The sequence below is a fragment of the Sus scrofa genome, chromosome 12, assembly GCF_054392235.1.
Source record: "Sus scrofa isolate SSC_HxYL_T2T_F1_AM1 chromosome 12, Sscrofa_HxYL_maternal_Yorkshire_Landrace_v2.0, whole genome shotgun sequence".
In the NCBI taxonomy this organism is placed as follows: Eukaryota; Metazoa; Chordata; class Mammalia; order Artiodactyla; family Suidae; genus Sus; species Sus scrofa.
Genome location: NC_139394.1, coordinates 24553564 through 24577201, shown reverse-complemented (window position 1 = coordinate 24577201; position 23638 = coordinate 24553564). Strand labels below are relative to the sequence as shown.

General features: G+C 54.1%; 1 protein-coding gene, 1 long non-coding RNA gene and 1 other non-coding gene across 8 annotated transcripts; 2 read left to right on the top strand and 1 right to left on the bottom strand.

Moving 5' to 3' along the window:
• Window positions 1-1844: 1844 nt before the first annotated feature.
• Window positions 1845-8069, bottom strand: LOC146398144 (uncharacterized). The gene is made up of 3 exons (XR_014821188.1): window positions 7975-8069; window positions 6432-6642; window positions 1845-2013 (listed from the first exon to the last, which is right to left on the bottom strand). It is a non-coding gene; the product is annotated as an uncharacterized LOC146398144 (long non-coding RNA).
• Window positions 8070-8093: 24 nt separating this feature from the next.
• On the top strand, window positions 8094-20492 carry COPZ2 (COPI coat complex subunit zeta 2). Of its 6 annotated transcripts, none has more exons than XM_084984769.1 (10): window positions 8094-8149; window positions 9137-9211; window positions 11047-11128; window positions 11576-11774; window positions 12212-12267; window positions 13494-13571; window positions 17082-17133; window positions 17717-17755; window positions 18609-18724; window positions 20167-20492. In XM_084984769.1, exons 4-9 carry the CDS (start codon window positions 11706-11708, stop codon window positions 18660-18662), a joined length of 348 nt encoding a protein of 115 aa, XP_084840895.1. In that variant the 5' UTR covers window positions 8094-8149; window positions 9137-9211; window positions 11047-11128; window positions 11576-11705; the 3' UTR covers window positions 18663-18724; window positions 20167-20492. The 6 variants fall into 6 exon arrangements, with proteins under 6 accessions (XP_084840895.1, XP_084840896.1, XP_084840892.1 ...); XM_084984766.1 differs by lacking the exon at window positions 8094-8149 and adding an exon at window positions 8324-8460 and having other exon boundaries at window positions 11683-11774; XM_084984770.1 differs by lacking the exon at window positions 18609-18724.
• Window positions 8816-8895, top strand: MIR152 (microRNA mir-152). Its single transcript, NR_038532.1, has one exon. It is a non-coding gene; the product is annotated as a microRNA mir-152 (primary transcript).
• Window positions 20493-23638: the final 3146 nt, after the last annotated feature.

Sequence of the window (23638 nt, the reverse complement as noted above, 5' to 3'; positions counted from 1 at the left end):
GTTTACAAAACTCTTTTTGAGATGATGGAAGGGGAAATTTTATACTAAGAGTGGCTGTTTGACACAGCAAATAGAGAACAATTTTAAACCTTAACACGAAAGGTTTAATTGTGAAACAACAACTGGGCAATCCTTTATAGGGAGTCAGGGAACCCTAGTGCCAACAAAATTTGAGTGTTTTAGACAGCCCCCTTGTATTTTGCAAGTTTCTTTTGAGCTGCATAGCAGGGTATCAGGTACCTGGGATAAGAAAAAAGGCATGTTGGAGTTCCCATTGTGGCTCAGCGGTAACGAACCTGATTAGAATCCATGAGAATATGAGTTCCATCCCTGGCCTCATTCAGTGGGTTAAGGATCCCACGTTGCTCTGAGCTGTGGTGAAAGTTGCAGGCAAGGCTTGAATCTGGCATTGCTGTGGCTGTGGTGTAGGCCGGCAGCTACAGCTCCGATTGGACACCTAGCCTGGGACCTTCCATATGCCAGGGTGCGGCCCTAAAAAGACAAAAAAAAAAAAAAGAAAGAAAGAAAGAAAGTTATGTTGTGGATATGAGACTAACATAAGGAGTTCCTGTCATGGCTCAGTGGTTAACGAATCTGACTAGGAACCATGAGGTTGCCGGTTCGATCCCTGGCCTCGCTCAGTGGGTCAAGGATCTGGCGTTGCCGTGAGCTGTGCTGTAGGTCGCCGATGCCGCTCGGATCCTGCATTGCTATGGCTCTGGCGTAGGCTGGCAGCTACAGCTCCGATTCAACCCCTGGCCTGGGAACCTGCATATGCTGCGGGAGCGGCCCAAGAAAATGGAAAAAAAGACACACACACACAAAAAGACTAACATAAAATCAAAGTAAATATTCACTGAAATGGCAGTTGTGGGTAGAGCTACCCTGGGGAGATAACAGGTGATGCTCTCACATCACTTTGAAAGCCTAACTTCTTTTGGTAACTTTTCAATGGCTCACATGTTTGCTGCGCTGGACCTCTTATTCATCCCCTCCTTTCCCTTCCTTTCTGGGATCCTGGGTGGGGAGAGAGTGGCAGGCACTGAGAACAAGAGGGGCTCCATGTTAATCCTTAGAGAAGGAGTGAGGAAACCTCTTTGGTTTTTGCCCATCCTCGCCTGTTTGTTTTCGTTTGCCTCCCCACTGCAAGTACTATGTTTGAATGTGTATAATGATTGTTTGACTGTAAAGTGGGAAAAAGGTGGCTCAGGAACTGTGTTACTGGGTTAAAGAATGACTGGGGGTGGAAGAAAAAGTTTCCTCAGCAGTTATATAAAGCTGGGAAGGCAAAAGGGAAAGACAAAGATTTGCTGGCCCTGGAGTTCCCATCATGGCTCAGTAGTAACAAAACGGACTAATATCCATAGGTTCGCAGGTTTGATCCCTGGCCTCGCTCAGTGGCTTAAGTATTCGTGTCATTGGGCCTGCGGTGTAGGCCAGCATCTGCAGCTCCAATTCAACCCCTAGCCTGGGAACTTCCACATGCTGCGGGTGCATACCTAAAAAGCAAAAAAACAAAAAAACAAAAACCCGAACAAACAAAAAACCTGCTGACCCACTGCAAGGGCTGAGAAGAATAAAGATACAGAGACAATCTCAGCAGCAGCCATGAGGCCCGGCAGGGTGTCGGCACCTAGAATATTTAACAGTCTTCAGTGTAGGGAGTGGAGATCAAAAGACAGTCTTCCCCTCTGTCTAGAGCCCAGATCAAGTCTGAGCAGGTGCACACCGCCTTGTAAAATCCAGGGTGTGTCCTTTACCCAGGAAGTCACCCTCCTCCCTCCCTCCCCACTCCTCCGCACCGCCCCCCCTTCGCCTGGGACAGCTGTTAATAGGACAATTACCCAAGAAGCAGCAGCAAGATCCCGTGCTGATGTGTCATCAGTCCTGGTATATCCATTAAATCAGACCGAGAGGACCACTGGAAAAAGTGAGTGCCTGCACCTGCTCCCTGAGGCAGAGGCGGAGAGCCCTTAGTCGCAGCAGGCCTTGCTGTGGCGACTCCAGGCTGCTCTGGAGAAAAGAGAAGGCAGTGGGAAGCCAGGAAGAGGGTTAGTTAAAGGCATGGAGATCTGAGGTCATTAAATAGAGCCAGCTGGAGTTCCTGTGGTGGCACAGTGGGTTAAGGGTCCAGGGTTGTCGCAACTAGGGCGTGGGTTTGGTCCCTGGCCTGGGAACTCCCACATGCTTCGGGTGCGGCCAAAAAGAAAGAGCCAGTTAGTGATAGCCAGTGATAGCTGTGTTGACCCTCCTTCCTCCATAGGAAACGCTGTTGCTGCCACCAGCAGGCACATCCATCCTCCAGTCGCCTGGCCACGATGGCGCCTGCCAGGAAACCCTCAGAGAAGGACATGTGGCAAGGCAGATTGCTGTGACTCGGAGTTCCTTTGGAATAGCAGGAATTGCTTTTTCCCCTAAGGGGAAATCCAACCTTTCTGCTACTCTGGTTGCCCATTAGTTTTCCTTTCTTTAAAAATGTTTGTCAGGAGTTCCCGTCGTGGCGCAGTGATTAACGAATCTGACTAGGAACCATGAGGTTGCGGGTTCGGTCCCTGGCCTTGCTCAGTGGGTTAGGGATCTGGCGTTGCCATGACCTGTGGTGTAGGTCGAAGACACGGCTCAGATCCTGCGTTGCTGTGGCTGTGGCGTAGGCCATCAGCTATAGCTCCAATTAGACCCCTAGCCTGAGAACTTCCATATGCTGTAGAAGCAGCCCTAGAAAAGGCAAAAAGACAAAAAAAAAAAAAAAGAAGATACTTCTCAATCCTGGCTGCACATTAGAATCACCTGGGGGGTTGTAAAAAAAATATCAGTGCCCAGGTCCCACGCCCAACCAGTTAAATCAGGGTCTCCCAGAGCAGCCCTGGGCATTGGGATTTTGTAAAAGCTCTTTAGATGATTCTTATGTGCAGCCAGAGTAGAGAATCACTAGCTTGGAGCAAGAAGCCAAGTTGGGTAAAACAGAAGAGCCATGGCAAAGCACGAGCACAGACTAGAATCACCACTGGATTTTAGGATGCACCCTTTCTCATCCTTTTTATTTGTTTGTTTGCTTTTTTACGGCCACACTTGTGGCACATGGGGGTTCCCAGGCTAGGGGTCGAATAGGAGCTAGAGCTGCCGGCCTACCCCACAGCCACAGCAACGCCAGATCCGAGCTGCATCTGTAACCTACACCACCACTCATGGCAACGCCGGATCCTTAACCCACTGAGCGAGGCCAGGGATTGAACCCGAAACCTCATGGTTCCTAGTCGGATTCGCTTCCTCTGCACCATGACGGGAACTCCCCCTTTCTCAATCCTAATGTGTTCTCATCCTGGGCCTATCCAGTGAAAACATCTCAGTGGTCATTTATGCCTTGGTATAACATTTTATGAAGCTGAGTTCAGCCATCCCATATGTCTCACCACATCATCCCAAGCAGTGTTGGGTAGTTGTCTTTGCATAGCTCTCAGTGTGGCATGTTGCAATCAGCAAGGGGCTATTGTGAGGTGGGGAAAGTAGGTGTTTTGGACTCAATGCTGCATTCAGAAATCTAGCTCAGCCACTTACTAGCCAGGCCCTCCTGAGCTAAAATGGAGATAACAATATACAGGGTCACAAAGTTTAAAAATTGGATCCTGGGAGTTCCTATCATGGCTCAGAGTTCCCATCGTGGCTCAATGGTTAACGAATCTGACTAGCATCGATGAAGACACAGGTTCAATCCCTGGCCTCGCTCAGCAGGTTAAGGATCCGGCATTGCTGTGAGCTGTGGTGTAGGTAGGCAGCTGCAGCTGCTTCAGCCATTTGACCCCTAGTCTGGAGACTTCCATATGCCACAGGTGCAGCCCTAACATAATAATAATAATAAAATAAAAATCGGATCCCGTGTATAAAGCCACTCATGCATGGGTAGAGCTGTGAGGTCTCTTTCTTGCCCATCTCTCTCTCCACCCATCCTACAACCTTGTTATCCCAGAGGGAACCACACATGTTGAAGGAGTAAGAGCTGTCCTTAGGACGGTCAACTGGAAACTCGCCCTGCAGGCAGAGCTTGGATGCTTTCATCTTCCCTCTGGAGGAGGCTGCGAGCAGACACCACCACACCACACATGCACACACACCTCCCCCTCTTGACATTATAGCAGGAAGGAGAGCCATAGGCTGTTCCCCAAGGGAGCCGTTTCTTCTTGTCACACAAGAACAGATGCTGAAATCCTAGGACAGACAGCACAAAAATGTGGCAGCAGGAGGGTGAGTCAGAGGAAATGGAACGGTCTCACCTCCCAGACACACCAAGGCCCAGAGGGGAACCTGTTTGAATCACCAAGGCCAGGGACCTGTGTGTGTGTGTGTACACCAATTTTGTGTATGTGTGTCTTTTTTAGGGCCACATCCAAGGCATATGCAAGTTCCCAGGCCAGGGGTGGAATCGGAGCCTTAGCTGCCAGCCTACGCCACAGCCGTAGCAACTCGGGATCCAGACCGCACCTGCAACCTACACCACAGCTCGTGGCATCACAGGATCCTTAACCCACTAAGCGAGGCCAGGGATTGAACCCATGTCGTCATGGATCCTAGTCAGGTTCGTTACCGCTGAGCCACGATGGGAACTCCCGTGTGTGTACCAGTTCTGAGTCCAGCTTCTCTACAGTCTCCAGGGTGCTCCCCCCACCCCTCAAGGAAGCAGACAGCAAGGAGACAGCAATGCAGCTTTCTTTTTGAACCGGCTCTGGCTTCCTCCTCCTGGGAGGCTCTCTAGTGGCTTCTCTTCTGCTGCCAGACTTACCTTGTAGAGTCCTTGTCGGGGGATGCTCTGGGGGGGATCACAGACCTCATCAAAGGGGCACCCCAGGCTGCGGGGCCCTGAGGAGGGACAGGAGTCCTGAGGTCTCTTAAGGGAGTCTGGCCAGGACCCATGGTTGGGGAAAATCTCCTCCTCGAAAAGCTCAACCTGAGCGCTCTGGATTTCCTTATTCACCACTGCACAAAAGATGGAACGAGATCCTGGTGATTATAATAATAGCACCCAGGTGGCAGAGGTGGCAGTGGTAAGGATTTTGTGGTTCCCAAGCTTCCTTCCCTGGCCTTCTCTCTCATCCCCAGCCCCTCTGTCCCCCTCCAGGGCCTTCTCAGCCGCTCTCCTGCAACCAACTCGTCCTCCACCTCCCCTGGTGGAACCACACCAGCTCTCTAAGTCCCCTGTCCTTCCTAGGGCTTCCTCCTCCTGTTGCAAGCTGACCCTCTCCCACTGTGGGTACCATATGCCACACAGAGGCTGGGAAATGCCCCTGGAGGCTTTTTGGTGCTATCTTTGTAAATAAGAGCTAATAGGGGACGAGCTCACAGAAATATTAAAGCATTGAAATAATCAAATCAGTGTCATACTGAGCATGACCATTGACATAACTGCTTCTTTTTTTTTTTTTTTTTGGTCTTTTTGCCATTCTTTTCTCTTTTTTTTTTTTTTTTTTGTCTTTTTGCTATTTCTTGGGCCGCTCCTGCGGCATATGGAGGTTCCCAGGCTAGGGGTCCAATCGGAGCTGTAGCTTACGCCAGAGCCACAGCAACGCGGGATCCAAGCCACGTCTGCGACCTACACCACAGCTCAAGGCAACGCCAGATCCTCAACCCACTGAGCAAGGCCAGGGATCAAACCCACAAGCTCATGGCTCCTAGTCGGATTTGTCAACCACTGCGCCACGACGGGAACTCCTGACATAACTTCTAATGATCTGGAATCCAAACAAAATACTGCCTTTTCACTCCCTCATACCAAAGAGCGCTGATTAATGTTCATTATTAAAACTCATAGCCTGCAGGAAAGATTCAGATGTGCCTTCTAAATCATCATAAAAAAGAGGTTCAATAGATGGCTCCTCAGTTGTCTGTGAGGCCTGATCCCTCGCCTCCTTCAGCTCTTTGTTCAAATGACACCTTGAAGTCTTTCTCAAATGACCCTACTGAAAATGGCATTTTTCCCCTGCCTTTCCCCAACCCTGCACATTCCTGCTACTCATTCCTGCTTTATTATTCTTCATGGTACTTATCAACAGTTCAAAAACATCATCTGTCTTATTCACTTGTCTGTGTACTATCTGTATGGCGCAGAAATGCCCTGCACGCACAAACGTCTGAAGAAGGTCCACGAGAACAAAGATTCTGTTTACTTTAGCTGCTGTTGCATCCCAGGGACTAAAAAAAAGTACCTGGTACACAGTAAGCACTCAATAAATATTTGTACAGTGCAGTAAATGTGGTTTCATTGGCCCTGGCGTGTGCCAGACCCTGTTTGGGGACACCAGGGATTTCCCCAGGCACACTATCTCTGTTTTTGTAGGACACAATTATCTGGTGGGGAGAAGGACGGCACACATTTGTAAACAAATTAGTAAAAATGATATTTATAGATTAAGTACAGCAAAAGAAATGTGCAGGGTGCTTACATGGAGAACGTGACAGCGAGACCAGTTGAATTAGATTTGGTGGTTGTCAGAGAGGCTCTTTTGGTGATGACATTGAAGTTGAGATGAAGAAGACTGGATACCATTCGGCGGAGGAAAATCCCATTGCCCAGTCGTCTGGATTGAGTGACTGTGGTGCCTGACGTAAGAGGACCCGAAGAGCAGAATGGGAAAGAAGTTCATAGTTTGAAACCTGGGTTAAAAACAAAACAGCCTAGGTTCCACCTCCATTCAACGATTTTTTTTTTTTTTTTCTTTTTTTAAGGCCGCATCTGCAGCACGTGGAAGTTCCCAGGCTAGGGGTCCAGTCAGAGCTGCATCTGTGATCTAAGCCTCCACACCTTGCGGCAACCCCAAGTCCTTAACCCACTGAGCAAGGCCAGGGACTGAACCCCCATCTTCAAGTAGACTCTGCCGAGTCCTTAACCCACTGAGCCACAATGGGAACATCTCCATTTAATTACTGATTAGCTAAAGGATTTTTTTTTTTTTTTGGTCTTTTTTTGGCTATTTCCTGGGCCGCTCCCACGGCATATGGAGGTTCCCAGGCGAGGGGTCTAATCGGAGCTGCAGCCACCGGCCTACACCAGAGCCACAGCAACGCTGGATCTGAGCCACTTCTGCAATCTACACCACAGCTCACGGCAACGCCGGATCGTTAACCCACTGAGCAAGGGCAGGGACCGAATCCGCAATCTCATGGTTCCTAGTCGGATTCGTTAACCGATTCGCCACGATGGGAACTCCTTTTTTTTTTTTTTTTTTTTTTTTTTTTTTGAGTTTTAGGGCCACACTCGCAGCATATGGAACTTCCCAGGCCAGGGGTTGAATCCATGCCGATTCTGTGCCGGCCTACACCACAGCCCCAGCAACTTGGGATCGGAGGCATGTCTGTTACCTATGTCACAGCTCAGGGCAACCCCAGATCCTTAACCCACTGATGGAGGCCAGGGATCCAACCGCTTCCTCATGGGTACTGTCAGGTTCGTGACCACTGAGCCTGGATGGGAACTCCTCAACTAGCTGAAGGATCTTGAAATGGTCACACAAATTCTGATTCTCCCTTTTCTTAAAATGGGGGTGAGGTAGATTTTATTAGGTACCCGAAAGTGTTTAAGTGTAAAATGCATGCCTGGTGTTTGTAATGGGTAAATGGGTAAGAACTGTAAACTCTGTACCCTTCAGGTGTGAATGTGCCCGCTGGCCTTGAGGATCCTGTATTGAGAGCTGGTCCTCTGGTTAACTTAGACCAAAAGAACCAAAGCCTGGCAAAGCCTGATGCTGTTCACTGGTGGAGCACTTAAACTGCTCGGCATCTGCCTTGATTCAGATTGTGTCGTGTCTGTGTCTTGGGAGACTGCTGCAGAGGTGTCCGGGCGCCATCCCTCCCTTGCCCAAGTCGCGTGAGAGGAGTGGGAGAAACCCTTTTTTGCACAGAGGGGGCTCTCTAGAGCCGTCCTCATCTGCTCCCACTGCTAGAAGCCGTCTCTGAGACCCAAAGGATGACACGACCGACCGTACCTACCAGGAGTCAAGAGACAAACTGGACTTTGCCATGTTTTCTGCTGGCCTCAGGACAGCCCGCGGACGTCGGTGCAAACCAAACCCACCAGCCTGAATGAAGGCGGGGCGGTGGGGGGGGGAGAGGAGAGGGGCGGGTCCTGGGAGCCACCGAGTTGGGCTCCGAGGAGCCGAGGAGGGTGAGGGGACGGAGAGCTGGGCGGGAAGGGAGAGGAGGGAGGGCGAGGAGGAAAGGGCCGCGGGGAAAGGACGGATGCACGCAGGGGGGGCCGAGAGGGGCGGGTGCGAGGCCAGCGGCCTCCGGGGAGGGAGCGGGCGGCGGCCTCGGGGGGCGCGGGGCGGGGCGGGGCGGCGCTGTCAGCGCGAGGCGGCGAGCGGAATGCAGCGGCCGGAGGCCTGGCCACGTCCGCACCCGGGGGAGGGGGCCGCGGCGGCCCCGGCCGGGGGCCCGGCGCCGTCCGCCCGAGCCGGGGAGCCCGCGGGGCTGCGGGTACGGAGCGAGCGGCGCCGGGGGCCGGGGCGGGGGGCGCCGCGAAACTTGGTGCCGCCGGGACCGGCCGGGGCCGGGGGGTGGGAGGTGGGGGCCGCGCGGGCGCGGCCAGAAAAGTTCATCCGCGCGGACTCGGGAGGAGGCCGGCCCCGCGTCGGTGTGGGGAAGTTCTGGAGCAGTCGGAGCGGGCTGGGCACCGCCGCTCGGGGCTGGATTGCAACTCTGCCGGGAGGGTTACGGAGCGGCGGCCCCCCACCACCCCGGGCCGGGGGGGCTGGGGACTCGCCGAGAGCGCAGGTCCGTCCAGCCTCGGCCGGCGGCCGCTAGAGGAGGAGGCTCGGCGCCGCTGTCCTCCCGGCCCAGGTTCTGTGATACACTCCGACTCGGGCTCTGGAGCAGTCAGTGCATGACAGAACTTGGGCCCGGACGGACCTTCTGCACCCACTGGGCGCAGCGCCCACCCGGGGCCTGCAGTGGAACATCTATCTGCCTGGGAGTGGAGCGGGCACCCGAGTGGCCCATGTGGCACAGGGTTGGGCCGGAACCAGCTGTGGACCTTTGGGGCTGGGGTCGCTGGAGCCTGAGGATGGACTCCTGGGACCAGCAGATCCCGTAGAGCCAATGACAGGGGGTCTGCTCTGAGTCAGGGGCCCACGGAGCTCTCCTCCCGTGTCAGTTGCAGGAACCTTCCCTCTACACGATCAAGGCTGTTTTCATCCTAGATAATGATGGACACCGCCTGCTGGCCAAGGTAACCTCCCACCCTCACCGGAGGGCTCCTGAAGGCACTGCCACAGGCCCCAGAACAGGAGTTCCCAGCGGGCTGACTCTCCCGTTAGGAGAGACCCTACTCCTACTTGAGCCCTACGACTCAAAGCAACTCAGCTGAGACCCCTCCAAAGGTCATTCTGTCCGTCCTCCTGCCTTGTCAGACTGCTGGCGCCTGAGGGGGGAAGGCTGGCTCCTCTATTTCTACTTACCTTCCGGGAAATGTCCTCTCACCATCCTTCCTCTGGCCACCTGGACCCTGGGCTCAGAAGGGATTTCCTGAGGGGTCAGTGGAGTGTTGAGCCTGGGATCCAGGGCTTGTAGGCCTCTAGACAAGGAACCTCCACTTTTCTTCCACAGCTTGGCAAACACTAAGGATTTAGAACCAGACAGGATTTTAGAGGCCAAATACTCCAACGCGTTCATTTCACAGATGAGGAAAATGCAGTCAGAGAAGCTAGAAGCGTTCCCTGAGGTCACAGGTATTAGTATCAGACCAGAAATAAAAACTCAGGAAGGTGCTTTTTCGACAGCATCAACTATTCAGTTATCTAGTCTCTATGGTAGTGAACATGGCCAGGATAAACCAAACTAGAATAATCCTAAAATAAATGTTTATTGTCAACACAATTACTCATAGTAGGGCTATGACACCCGAACTAGCTGTGCAATGCATCGCAGATATTTCATTGTTTGGGCTGAAACTTTTTGTCTTCATGACCTTGAAATGAGCTTGTACACCACAGCAGTGGCCGGCAGGAAGACTGTAACAGGCCTGCAGATAGGATACTCAGGGGCAAAATTCACATCCAGAAAACTGAAAGCTGAGCTTCCCATCCCTTGCCCCAGGAGAGGGTCAGAGGTGGCTCAGCAGCGAAAGGCTCCAGAGCCTCCTTCCAAACAAGTCACAGCTATGTTCCAACGCAGGAACTGAGTCAGACAGAGAGTCTCATCAAACCTGAACAAAACAGCATTGACGTGTTTCAGAAGCGTGTGCCAGGAACTTTCTTTTAGGTATTTCACCTTCACCGTAACCCTGTCTGAAGTCAGACCATCGTTGGTGTTGAATCCCAGCTCTGACCCTTGCAACTGTGAGATGTCAGGGAGGTTCCCTGCCTTCTTCATGCCCCAATTTCTACATCTATGTAATGCCGATAATAAAGTAGCCGTTGTGATTGTTAGTGTTAGAGGGCCCCTGGCTTTGCCGTCTTTACGTAGACTCGGGTTAGTATAAAACAGTGTAACTTAGTGACCACCCCAATCTTCTTCTTTTTTTTTTTTTTTTTGCTTTTTAAGGCCACACCTGCAGCATATGGAAGTTCCCAGGCTAGGGGTCAAGTCAGAGCTACCAGCTGCCGGCCTACACCACAGCCACAGCAACGGTGGGATCCGAGCCACGTCTGCGACCTATACCACAGCTCACGGCAACACTGGATCTCTGACCCACTGAGGGAGGCCAGGGATCAAACCCACATCCTCATGGATTCTAGTCTGATTCGTTTCTGCCGTGCCACAAAGGGAACTCCCCATGCCAATCTTTAGCACACCGCACACCTGCTAGATGTACAAAGTCCTCCGTAAAATCAAGAGGGGACCCCAAAAGCAGACTCCAAATTCCTCTGCTTTTGATGACTTCCTTTGCTCACAATTTGTGTTTGTTGGGAAACCGAGCAGACAGGCCTACAGGGCAGTCAAGGGCAGATGGGGCATGGCAGTGGGGTCCCACCTGGCCGGCACCCACCATTCCCTGCCACCCCTCCAGGGAGGAGCCAGGCTCTGCAGAACGGCTGTCCCCTTCTCTCCTTCCCTTTCTCATAGTATTATGATGACACATTCCCCTCCATGAAGGAGCAGATGGCCTTCGAGAAAAACGTCTTCGACAAGACCAGCCGGACCGACAGTAGGTGTCCACCCCTTCCTGGCGCAGCATTCTCACATGCACCCCCTCACCTGCTCCATCTGGACACCTCTGTCCCCGCCAGCCTCACACACCCACAGGCCATTCCCTTTTCTTCAGAGCTGCTTTTTCCTTCCTTCCCAGCTGTTCTCTTCTCCCTACCTCTGGTGACCCCTCCCTCCCCTCCCTCCCAAAGCCCCCTCTCCCCTACTTCTGGCACACCTGAATGTCTCCCAGTGGCAGAGGCCAGTTGTGCCTGGGGCTGGTCCAAAGCATTGCCTATGGCGGGTGACTGGTCAACCTTGACCTGGGTTTGTTTTTGGCTGACGCCTCAGAATGGGGCAGCAAGGTGCGGAGCAAGGCATGGAGGGGGAGGGGGTGGGACACCGAGTAGCCTAATGGCAGTGTCCCTCGTGGGAGTCTTTTCAAGGCATCTAGTCCTTCCAACAGGTCTTTGGAAGGGGAGGAAGGAAACAGGGGGAGAGGAGCAGAGCCTGGAGAGGGGGAGGAGGAGCCGGGCAGAGGTGACCAGAACTGCAAGCCCCCTGCACTTGCAGGTGAGATTGCATTTTTCGGGGGCATGACCATCGTCTACAAGAGCAGCATTGACCTCTTCCTGTATGTGGTGGGCTCATCCTACGAGAACGAGGTGAGTTTGGGAGGGTTTGCCTGTGGGAGGCTGGCTGGGGGAGTCTGCGGCCAAAGCTGGGAGGCTCACCCTGGGTACCCCTCCTTTTGGCTTTTGGGGATAGAAAGCAGCCAGGATGGTTCTTTCTGGAACAATACATAGCCTTAATGCCCCTTGGATCCCTTGGGTACCAGAAATGAAGTCCTCTGCAGGGAGCCCCCATTTCTTTCTCAAACATCACCGGAGAAGGATGTACTCAGGGCCCCACGGTGGGCACTCCAGTGCTTCCCAGTTCAAACACAAGGAGGGGGCCCCTCTGGTCAGGCTGCAGCCAGGCTCCAGCCTGGTCCTCTCTGAAGAGGAACCGCTGCCCACACAGCTAAGCTCTGAGGCTTCCTTTCAGCCTTCATAACCTCAAGCTCTCTCGTTTTCCTCCTCCCGTATCTGCCCACCCCCAGCTGATGCTCATGTCCGTTCTCACCTGCCTGTTTGAGTCCCTGAATCACATATTAAGGTGAGTGACGTCCTCTGTCCTCCAAGGCTCCCATCCCCCAGCCTCGATACATCTCAGAGGTGGAACCCTTTCTCCCTGCTTTTCTCCCAACGTCTCCATAAGACTAAGGCTGGAGCCAGAGCGTCCTCCTGCAAGGCCCCTGCCCATTTCCTGATCACACAAGGGCATGGCCAGAAAATGAGGTCTAGAGAAGCTCAGTGATTTGCTTGAGGTTACAGGCTATTTATATCAGAGCAGAGATTCAAACTCAGAGGGTATTTTGGTATTTGTTGTTGTTGTTGTTGTTGTTTAGGGCCGCACCTGCAGCATGTGGAAGTTCCCAGGCTAGAGGTCGAATCGGAGCTACAGCTGCCGGCCCACACCACAGCCACAGCAGCATGGTATCGAAGCTGAGTCTGCGACCTACACCACAGCTTACAGCAACACCGGATCCTTAACCCACTGAGTGAGGCCAGGAATCAAACCCACATCCTCATGGATACTAGTCGGGTTCGTAACCTGCTGAGCCACAATGGGAACTCCAAAACTCAGGGTTTTGGGGGTTTTTTTGGTCTTTTTAGGGCCCCACCCATGGCATATGGAGGTTCCCCAGCTAGGGGTCGAGTCGGAGCTGTAGCCACCAGCCTACACTACAGCCATAGCAACGCCAGTTCCCAGCTGAGCCTGCAACCTACACCACAGCTCACGGCAACGCCGGATCCTTAACCCACTGAGTGAGGCCAGGGATCAAACCTGCGTCCTCATGGACACTAGTCAGCTTCATTTCTGCTGAGCCACACCAGAAACTCCAAAACTCAGGTTTTTTCATTTGAAGCTCGGAATGATCTTCCATCCACTGCCATCCAGTGATCTGGTGTATCTACCCCGGTGGACCTGGCTTGGGTAAACCAGACTCGAATACCCCAAAATAAATGTCCAGAGTCTGCACAGTGAACTACAGTAGGGCTACCTGTCACCCTGAAGTGCTATGAAATGCTTTCCAATGGGCAAGGTCAGTGCGCCAAGTGTGGGAGGCAAGCAAGGGGAGCTAAAGGAGGCAGACGTGTCCGCCACTCAGGAACCCCTTGCACTAGCGCTGCCTTCTCCTTGCCATTCTCCTTCCCTGTGCTTTTGGGGGTGGGGAGGGAAATGAAGCAGCCTTTGCAGAGTGGGGGATCCCCCTCCCCTAGGCAGGGACCCAGCCCCTCCTGGCCGGGCAAGGTCCCAGAGCTGCGTCTGCTTTTCAGGAAGAACGTGGAAAAGCGCTGGTTGCTGGAGAACATGGATGGAGCCTTCCTGGTGCTGGACGAGATTGTGGATGGCGGGTGAGGAGGCAGAGAGGAAAGAGGGGCCAGCCGTGGACTCTCACAGCAGGTGCTCCTGAGGGTCATCAGCTCTGGATTGTACCCAGAACACTGGTGACTCTCTGGCCAACTTCTCCCCCTCCCTTCCCAGGGACCTGATCCCCCTCTTGTGAGCATGGAGGTTGACCTCAATGGTATTCAGAGTCGAGCACACAAGAAAGCAGTCCAATGTCAAGCTATGGCTGACTGTTGCCTGGGCAGCGCTGGGTGGAATAGTTCGATCTCCAGTGCCTGGGAGAGACGTTCTGTCCACAGATACTCGTCCCTCCCTGGAAAGACTCCACTCAGGCAGAGCCCAGCTACTGCCACACCTCCGGCTCTTAGCGGTTCTTTCCAACATCCAGTGGATGCGTGACCTGGACCAGTTATTTCTTTTTCTGACTTTCTCCATTTTTCAAATGATGCTGATAAAGGAACTACCCCAGTGAATGCAGGATGGAACGAGGTGATGCACATGAAGCTCAGGATTCTCCTGCAGTAAAATGTGACCTCCTGAAGTTCCTGATGGGGTTCAGTGGTAATGAACCCGCCTAGTGTCCGTGAGGACTCGGGTTCGATCTCTGGCTCCGCTCAGTGGGTTAAGGATCCGGCGTTGCCGTGAGCTGCGGTGTGGGTCGCAGATGCTGCTTGGATCCCGCGTTGCTGTGGCTGTGGTGTAGGCCAGCAGCTGTAGCTACAATTCAGCCCCTAGCCTGGGAACGTCCATATGCCATGGGCGCAGCTCTGAAAAGATTAAAAAAAAAAGGGGGGGGGACCTCCTAGTATGAGATTACATTCTTAGGAAGCTGGGAGTGCTCATGAGAAGAGTTAGTTGGTGGATTTCCATGGAGGGCAATATTTAGGGAGAAAAAAAAAGTTCTGGCTCTGGGGCAAAGGAATTATCACCTTAAAAGACATCCACATGCCTCTGTCATTAAATTGTGTTTTTTTGTTTTTTAATTTTTTTAGGGCCACACACGTGGCATATGGAAGTTCTCAGGCCAGGGGTCAAATCAGAGCTATAGCTGCCAGCCTGCACCACAGCCACAGCCACGCCAGATCCGAGCTGCCTCTGTGACCTCCACCACAGCTTGCAGCAATGCCAGATCCTTAACCCACTGAGCAAGGCCAGGGATCAAACCCACGTCCTCATGGATACTAGTCAGGTTCTTAACCCACTGAACCACAACAGGAATTCCTACATCGGTTTTATAGATGAGGAAACAGAGGCTCATTCAAGTGGCTTGCCCAAGGTCACATGGCTGGGTAGTCACAGGGCCAAGATCTAAAACCATGTGCTTGTTTCCAGAGCAGTGTACCACACTGTTGGGGGCCAGGGGCTGGGGAGATGGGGTACTATGGGGTTCCCCTCTCCTTCCTCCACCCCTCCTTTCCTCTGTGGCCATTGACTGCCTGCTGCTGCAAGGCCCCGGGCTCGTTGCTAGGACCCAACGGTGAGGGGAATGAGACCAGGTTTGGTGGAATATACAATTTGTATATACAAGTTGGTGGACCCTCTTGAAGGAAAACACACACAATGACAAATACAAAATGAGGTGCAGGACCTTGCAAGGGCCTTGGGCAGGGAGCACGCAAGCTTTCTCAGCTTCCATCTGTACCCCCAAGGAGGCCCAGTCTCTGCCCCCTGAGGGGCTCACAGTTTCCCTCCAGTGAAAAATCGGAGGCAACACCCCGACTGGAGCTTTGCTTGGTCTGGGAGGTTCTGTCTACAGGATCCCTGGTGAGGGACCTGGGGACCTGTGAGTACCCCTGTGATGGGCCTGGAAGAGGCCCTCAAGAAATGTTTGAGCAGGAGTTCCTGTTGTGGCTCAGTGGTCATGAACCCGACTAGTATCCATGAGAACTCAGATCCAATCCCTGGCCTCTCCCAGTGGGTTAAGTATCCGGTTAAGACACAGCTCAGATCCCGAGTTGCTGTGGCTGTGGGGTAGGCCGGCAGCTACAGCTCCGATTGGACCCCTAGCCTAGGAACTTCCACCTGCCAAGGGTGCAGCCCTAAAAAAGAAAAGAAAAGAAAAATGTTTATTCCCTTCCTTCTGCCCTGGAGGAGCCTCACTCTGTGAGGAGGGGCACTCGCTCTGTCCCCATGGGCCCTTCCCACCCACAGTAACCTGCTCTCAATGCTCTACCCATGCACACACCCACATGTGACTTCGAAGCACCCCAAGTGCATCATGAAAGAGTTCCGACTATCTGAGAAAAGCTTCTGTAATTGGGTCTATCAAAAGGGAAGTTAGGAGTTCCCGTCGTGGCGCAGTGGTTAACGAATCCTACTAGGAACCATGAGGTTGCGGGTTCCATCCCTGGCCTTGCTCAGTGGGTTAAGGATCCGGCATTGCCGTGAGCTGTGGTGTAGACTGCAGACGTGGCTCGGATCCCGAGTTGCTGTGGCTCTGGCGTAGGCCGGCGGCTACAGCTCTGATTAGACCCCTAGCCTGGGAACCTCCATATGCCGCAGGAGTGGCCCAAGAAATGGCAAAAAGACAAAAAAAAAAAAAAAAAAAAAGGAAGTTAGGAGTTCCAATCGTGACCCCGGGGGTCAAGGACCTGACATTACCTCTTTGAGGATGCAGGCTTGATTCCTGGCCTCACTCACTGGGTTAAGGATCTGGTGTTGCCATAGCTGTGGCATAGGTTGCAGATGCAGCTCAGATCCTGTGCTCCTGTGGCATATGTAGGCCGGCAGCTGCAGCTCCAATTCAACCCGTGGCCCGGGAACTTCCCTATGCTGCAGGTGCAGTCCTAAAGAAAAAAAAAGGAAGTTAGATTCTGATTTTCTGAGTTCCCTTTCTTTCATGTATGGCATGACCCCATGGCATAAAATAATAATGAAACAAGACGGGGACTCCAGGGACCTCCCTTCACTGCATCAGAGTCCATATCTTGACCCAGAGGTGAAGTGAACTTTCTAGAGCCCTGAGGTTTTGTTTTTGTTTTGCTTTTTAGGGCCACACCTGTGGCATATGGAGGTTCCCAGGCTAGGGGTCGAATCGGAGCTACAGCTCCTGGCCTACACCACAGCCACAGCACCAGCAGATCTGAGCCAGTCTGCGACCTACACCACAGCCTATGGCAACACCAGATCCTTAACCCACTGAGCGAGGCCAGGGATCGAACCTGCAACCTCATGGTTCCTAGTCAGATTCCTTTCTGCTGTGCCACGACGGGAATGCCAAGATCTCTGAGTTTTTGAGTCCCTGCTTTTGACAACCTGATCATTCTGAACTGGACTGCTCCCATCTGATCTCTAAGCATTTTGCTCGGTGATGGCCAGAGGCGTGACACTCAGGGACAAGGGTCCTCCAGGGTGAAGCGGAGTTCTGACTTGAAGAATATCGGGAAGGGATCTTGGAGGGGAAGGTTTCGGGATCGGGTGAGGGAGGCAAGGGCCTTGCAGAGAGAGGAGGCCGAATGAAGAAGCATGAGACTGATTCCCACCCGACCCCCTCCTGTTTCTTTCTCATCTTGTAGCGTGATTCTGGAGAGCGACCCCCAGCAAGTGGTCCAGAAAGTGAACTTTAGGGTAAGAGGCATCCTGCATCCCCCTCGCTCCATCCCCTCCGGGCCGCCCTTCCCATCCTCTCCTCCTCCGATCCTCCCTGTGTCTGGGCTACCAGGGGGGTCAAGCTGAACCAGCAGAAGCGACCAGTGAGTTGCTGCGCTTGTGGGGGGGAGCAGCCGTTTGGAGGGGTGTCAGTAAAAGAGATCTCTGTCCTCTCCCCCTGTAGCATCCCAAATGCCTCCCCATCCTCCCTGGTGGGAGTCTGGGCTGAGGAGATAGATCAGTCCTCCAAGAGACACCAGGTGGTCGCCTTGGCCTTGGGGTTGGGGGGCGGGGGGTACAGATAGAATCTCACTGCCCAGTTTGGCTTCTCATGTCTGGATGAAACCTCTCATCTTTATTCCCCACCCCCCACTCCCTCCTCTGCCTCCGACCGTGGTTGGGCCCTGGGGATCTTGGCTTCCAAATGACCGGCTCTAGGACTTCCACTAAGTGACAATGCATGTGCCGTTCAGGACCCCCTGCTGGCTCATCCCCTCACCACCCACCCCCAAGCCCCTTTCCTTCGCCTCTTTCTGACCACCTTGACTCTGCTCCCCCGCAGGCAGATGACAGCGGCTTGGCTGAACACAGTGTGGCCCAGGTAGGCCCCCTCCATCTGCCTTGGCAAGAAATGGGTTAGAGGAAGGAGAGCAGAGCAGTCCAGGGGGATCTGGTGGGGCTCTCAAGGCTGAGAAGTTGGGGGTGCAGGAGGAAAAGGATGAGGCCGTGATAGGCCATCTCTTGGAGATAGTAGTCACTAGAGGCGTCTGGGGCCCCCAGGGTGGTATGGAGCTGGGTATTTTTTTTTTTTTTCTTTTTTTGGCTGCCCTGGGGCATGTGGTGTTCCCGGGCCAGGGATCAGATCCGAGCCACAACTGCAACCTACGCCACAGCTGCAGCAACACGGGATCCTTTAACCCACTGCACTGGGCCAGAAATTGAACCTGCATCCTGGCGTTGCAGAGACGCTGCCAATTCTGTTGCGCCATAGCAGGAACTCCTGGAGCTGGGTATTGAGAAATCATGGACACCTTCCCCTCAGCTCACCTCATCTCCTGGCGTGGTGTAGTTGGATTGAAACCCAGGATGAGCTGCCCACCCTGGAGATGGCTGTGTCACTTGTTCCCCAAAGCAATCTGAGGCCTCTGATGCTTTCCCCAACCTGGAAAGGATACCAAGGAGGAGTTTGCCTCCAAACCCTCACCCCTCGCGGTTTAGGATCCACACTGAGATTGTTAAGGGACCTATGATAGGATCGAATTCTCACCACTTGCCCCCTTGTCCCTCGAGGGACCTGACTGTGGAAATGTCTGCTCTGGCCAGTCCCCTGCATGGTCCTGTCTGAGGGTGCGTGGGGGGCAGGGGTGAGGTTTCTGGATCTGTGGCCTGACTGGTTTCCCAGCTGTGCACACTTCCTGCTTGTCAGGCTTGACCTCCATTCTGTCTGCCCGCAGGTCTCTCTGCCCAGACTAATCCTGCTTTTGTGGAGCTTCCTGCCCCGGTACTAACCACCTCCTGCAGGGGTGGCCCAGGCTGAGATGGGCCTGTTGCATCCCGTGTGGAGCCGCAGGTGCGGTGCCCCCTTTTCTGTGACTTCGTACTCACTCTGCTTCTTCCTCTTCCCAGTTCCCTGTGCCTCCTCCTACCCCACAGAGATGAATGCAACTGCATGGCAATTTTTCAGGGCTAAAGAGCAATGAGCAGAGCAGATAAGCACAGGGGCGTTGACGTGAGTCATCCCAGGTTGTATGCTCTAGCTTACCACCTACAAGGTGGGTGACCTAGGACAAGTTACTCAACCTCTCTGGGCCTCACATAATCACAGGACCCTCAGGAGAATTAGATGAGCTAATGTGTGGAAAGCTCTTGGCACAGATCCTGTTTTCCAAAGAGGGAAGGTATGAAGGCATAGCACTTTTATTTTATTTTATTTTATTTTTAGGGCAGCACCTGCGGCATCTGGAGGTTTCCAGGCTAGGGCTTGAATCCGAGCTGTAGCTGCCAGCCTACACCACAGCCACAGCAACGCCAGATCTGAGCCACCTCTGCGATCTACACCATTCACGGCAACGCCAGATCCTTAACCCGCTGAGCGAGGCCAGGGATCGAACCTGCATCCTCATGGATGCTAATCAGATTCACTAACCGCTGAGCCACGACTGGAACCCCAAGACATAGCACTTTTAATGGAATTCTTGAGTAAAAGCCCAGGCAGTTGCAGGGAGTGAATGGGAGATGAAATGAAGGAGAAAGATAGACCCCAGCAGGGAGAAGCAGGAGAACCGCAGGGCCAGGCTGTCCCTGAAGAGCAGGGGGAGTGGGCAGGAGGGAGGGATGTACAGTGTGGGACCGACCTTCTTCCGAAGGGAATGGGGCTTGCTGGCTGGAGGGACAATCTGAAGGACCTACCTGGGGTCCCTGCCATGTCTGCATGGTGTGTGCACAGTCGTGTAGATGTGTGTAAACCTGGGGCTGAGGTTGTTTCTTCAGCAGGATATGAGAGTGAACACATCTGAGTGCAGGTGTCTGGCCGGGAACCCTTTGCCAGCTGTGCCACATCAGCAGTGGGGTGGGGCGTGGAGGACATAGTACCAGCTGAAGCCAGAGCTAGGGGTTTGGCTGAGGTATCTGGGCACAGGAAGTGCCAGGCCTGGGACCGTCTCTGCTTGGACGTGGCACTGGGCTGGAGCGCACATGGCATGGTGTCGGGGAGACAGGGCTGCGGCCACACCCAGGGCTGCAGAAGCAGGAACCAGAGGGCTGGGCAGGCCCCAGCCTGGGCTGGTTGTTGGCGGCAGCCAGTTTGGGCTGCACTTTCCGTCTTGGTGGTGGTGGTGGTGGTGGGCCGCCCACTAAGGCCAGGCGGAGGCGAGCTGCTGCCACCTAGTGACCGAGGACTGCAGGGACCCTTAAGAGAAGGTGCTGTAGATCCCCACTCCCGGCAGGGTTAATGTGCTTGACACCGCCCCCCCCAATAATCCTCTCAACTTTCCTCATCTGCACCCCACCCAGGTTCTTCAGTCTGCCAAGGAACAAATTAAGTGGTCCTTACTGAAATGAAGGCGTGCATTCAAGTCTCCCTGCCCCCAGCCCATTCCCACAATCCTGGCAAAAGCACAAAGGCCCTGGGGGACACTAGAGATCCCTCAGTATTCCCAGGCACTCCCAGAACTGACTCCCGAGGTCTCTAGCCAGGGACAATGAGATGCAAAGGTTTGACTTCAGCACTGAGTCACTCCTTCTCACCACCCTGGCTGCCGTTTTGGCCTGGAGACCAAATAAACCTTTGGCATCCTTGGCCTCAGAGCCCAAATAAACCTGCTTTTGTCCCCTGCCAATGGTCTCCCTCTCTCTTGGCCCTGGGAAGGGGATGCGTGTGTGTGTTCATTCTGATAAAGGCTTTTTTTTTTTTTTTTTTTTGGTCTTTTTGCCATTTTCTTGGGCCGATCCCGAGGCATATGGAGGTTCCCAGGCTAGGGGTCGAATCAGAGCTATAGCCACCAGCCTACGACAGAGCCACAGCAACTTGGGATCTGAGCCGCGTCTGTGACCTACACCACAGCTCACGGCAACACCAGATCCTTAATCCACTGAGCAAGGCCAGGGATCGAACCGAAACCTCATGGTTCCTAGTCGGATTCGTTAACCACTGAGCCATGACGGGAACTCCCTGATAAAGGCTCCTGCACTCTGTGTGGCTCATCTTCAGGATGCCCAGTACCAGGGTGTATTCTTGTGGTTGTGTGATTGGTGGGGAAGGGGTGGGTCAAGGGAAGCAGACCACTTAACATAGTTGAAGGGGTGTGATACTCATTCTGGGACCCTATATGTGGTGGCGAGGACTGGGCATGACTGTGTGACAGGGTAAAAGAGTAATAATGAGAGGAATGGTGCATTTAGGGGGAAAAGGAGAGCAAAAGATTGTACCTACATGGTGGCCCCGCTGGGGATTCTTCTGCTCACATTTTCCATTCTCAGCCTCCAGAAGGGAAGGGCGTAAGATTTCCTCCGGACAAACTGAGGAACGGCATGCGCCTGTTTTTCTTGGCTTGCCCAGGACAAGAATTCCTATGCCAGCGGAATTCCTATGCTGGCTTCTACCCTGGGCACTAGAGCCTGGCAAACTTGCCATGGCTAGGCTTAGGAGCGAGAAAGCACCGGGCAGCTCCCACCTTGCAGTTGTGGGCAGAGCACACCGTGTACTGAAGGTGTGAAGCGTTGCAGATCCAGAGGGAGAGAAGGGCGGAGGGGGACCCTAAGGGCAAATGGGAAGGATGGAGTGACATTTGCGGCGACAGATTTCCCCTTCTCTCTCCGCGTTCTAGAAGCTCCCCTTTTTCTCTTTCTCTGACACATACACTTTTCTTCGTCATGTGCAGAAGACCCAGAGAGTGTCTAATAGTCCGACATACACCCCTCGTTTCCCTTGACCCCCCGGCTAACTGCAGCTGCAGGTCCACGCCCCGCCCTGGCTCCGCCCCTTGGCGCCCGCAGCCGAGGGGAGCGTGGTCCCAGGACCGAATCCACGATCCTTTAGCGCCATCTGGAGGGAAAATCGGGAAACGCGCTCCCTGCGGGTCCGCCTTTCCTTTACTAACTCCGCCCCCAGGGCGGGACCGACCCCTTCTCAAGGGAGTTAATCGCTGGCCTCTTACCCCAGCGGCTGGCGTTTCCCTAGTAACCACCCGGCGCGACCTGCAGGCGAGCTCCTAGCCAGCTAGAGCTCACAAATTTCTGCCAGCGACCGCTGAAAGCAAGTGCTGAGCCCTGGGTGTTAAATAGAGGCAGTCCCTGCGGGTTATCACGTCTTACATTACAAAACTCTGCAGGATTGAATATTTATAATGGGCATGACTACTTCTGTAATTAGAGAAAATGATAAAGATATAGTTAGGTAAACAAATCAGTTGTAAATACTGTGTTCCAGTAAAAAAATGCAAAAAGGCCACATCGGAAGGGGAGAAAAGAGTATTCAATTAAATGGTGTAGAGTTTAAGGGCCAGTGTGACGACGGGAAATGAGAAAATTTCCAGAAATACTTGAGCAAATGTTCGGCCTCGTCCGGTATCCGGCTCCATCCACCGCCTCTAAACGACCGACCGCAAGAACCAAATCCGAGGGGCAAATTCGCTTCCTAGCAACCTGGACGCCCCAGCCTGGGCCGCACAATTCCAGTTGTGCAGGGACCAGGATGGGAAGGCCCGGCGCTCCACACAAACTGACTCACCGAATGCTATGGACTATGCACTGCTATCCCCATTTTACGGACCGGCACACCGAGGCTCTGAAAGACTAAAAAGTATTTGCAACAGTTTCCGCAAAGGCGGGCTCAGGAGGAGGAACTGCTGGAGGGAGGTGGCTTTCCCTCGCCCCTTCGCCTAGGGCAGTCCGAAGCCCTCCCCACACAGGGACTGTACCGGGTTAAAAGGAATGAGCCGAAGGGGCAAGGCAATGCGGAAGGGCGACCAGGGAGATGTCCTCGCCCGCTGTGGCCAAAGGACTGTGGAACTGCGAAGAAGCAACCGACCCACCCCCGCGGCAGAGCTAGGGCAGCGCAAAGAGGGCTGCACTGAACCGCTGGGGGACCCAGGGAGCGCGGGCAGAAGGGGCGCGGCTCCTTCCCAGGGACGCCAGGTTTGCAGGGGTGGCTCTCCCCGGGCTGAGACCGAGGGCCCGCTGCGTGCCAGGCTCCCTCTCTGTGCCCCCAGCCCCGCGGAGCCGCCAGAACGGCGGGTCTGGCCGTCTGCCTTGAGCTCTGCCCGCTGGCCCCCCGCCTCTCCCAGACGCCTAGTGAGCGAGAGCGAAGGCGCCGTCCGCCGGGGGCCGGATTTCGGGAAGTGCCGTCGGTGGTTGCTGGCAGGAGCGGCCCTGGGGCCTGGCTTCCCGTCTGCTCTCAACCCCGGGGCTCCTGCCCGTCTTGCCCTCGTGGGCAGAAGCGGGTCTCGAGTATCTGTGGGGAAGGGGCTTCAGGACGTCCCCTTTTCTCCTGCCGAATTGGCACCGGGGCATTTCAGAAACGGAGACACCATGGGCCAGAGGGCTCACACTGTAGCATCAGCGGGACTCGGGTGCAGGGGGGCACGCTAGCCACCCCTAGACCCGGCCAGGGACACAGAAGCAGTACCGCCAGGCCTCAGACCCCCCTTATACCCTTTTGAGCCGGTGGCCCCCTCTCTGGTTCCGCCCCCCCCCCCCCCCCCGCTTTCCGGCCATTGGCTGGCAGGAAGGCGGAGCTGGTCGGATAGGCCAGTACCCAGACAGTGATGGATGGCTCCCCGCTGCCTGGACCACCGCCGGAGTGTATCTGCTCCGTGGCTCTGTTTGGCTAAGGCAGGAGCAGCAAGGCCTGGGAGTGGGTTGGGGGATGAGCTGGAGACCGGCTTAAGGCTCAGACTTTCTGTGCTCTCAATCTCCCTTGAAACTCTACAGAGAAAAAAAATCTTTTTTTTTTTTGTTTTGTCTTTTTAGGGCCGCACTCACAGCC

Bases quoted from the DNA above. Each gene is read 5' to 3' on its own strand.
- COPZ2 (XM_084984766.1), top strand. From the start codon at position 8,350: ATGCAGCGGCCGGAGGCCTGGCCACGTCCGCACCCGGGGGAGGGGGCC. The intron at 8,461-9,136 runs GTACGGAGCGAG...CTCCCGTGTCAG, and splicing joins GGGAGCCCGCGGGGCTGCGG to TTGCAGGAACCTTCCCTCTA. The intron at 9,212-11,046 runs GTAACCTCCCAC...CCTTTCTCATAG, and splicing joins GACACCGCCTGCTGGCCAAG to TATTATGATGACACATTCCC.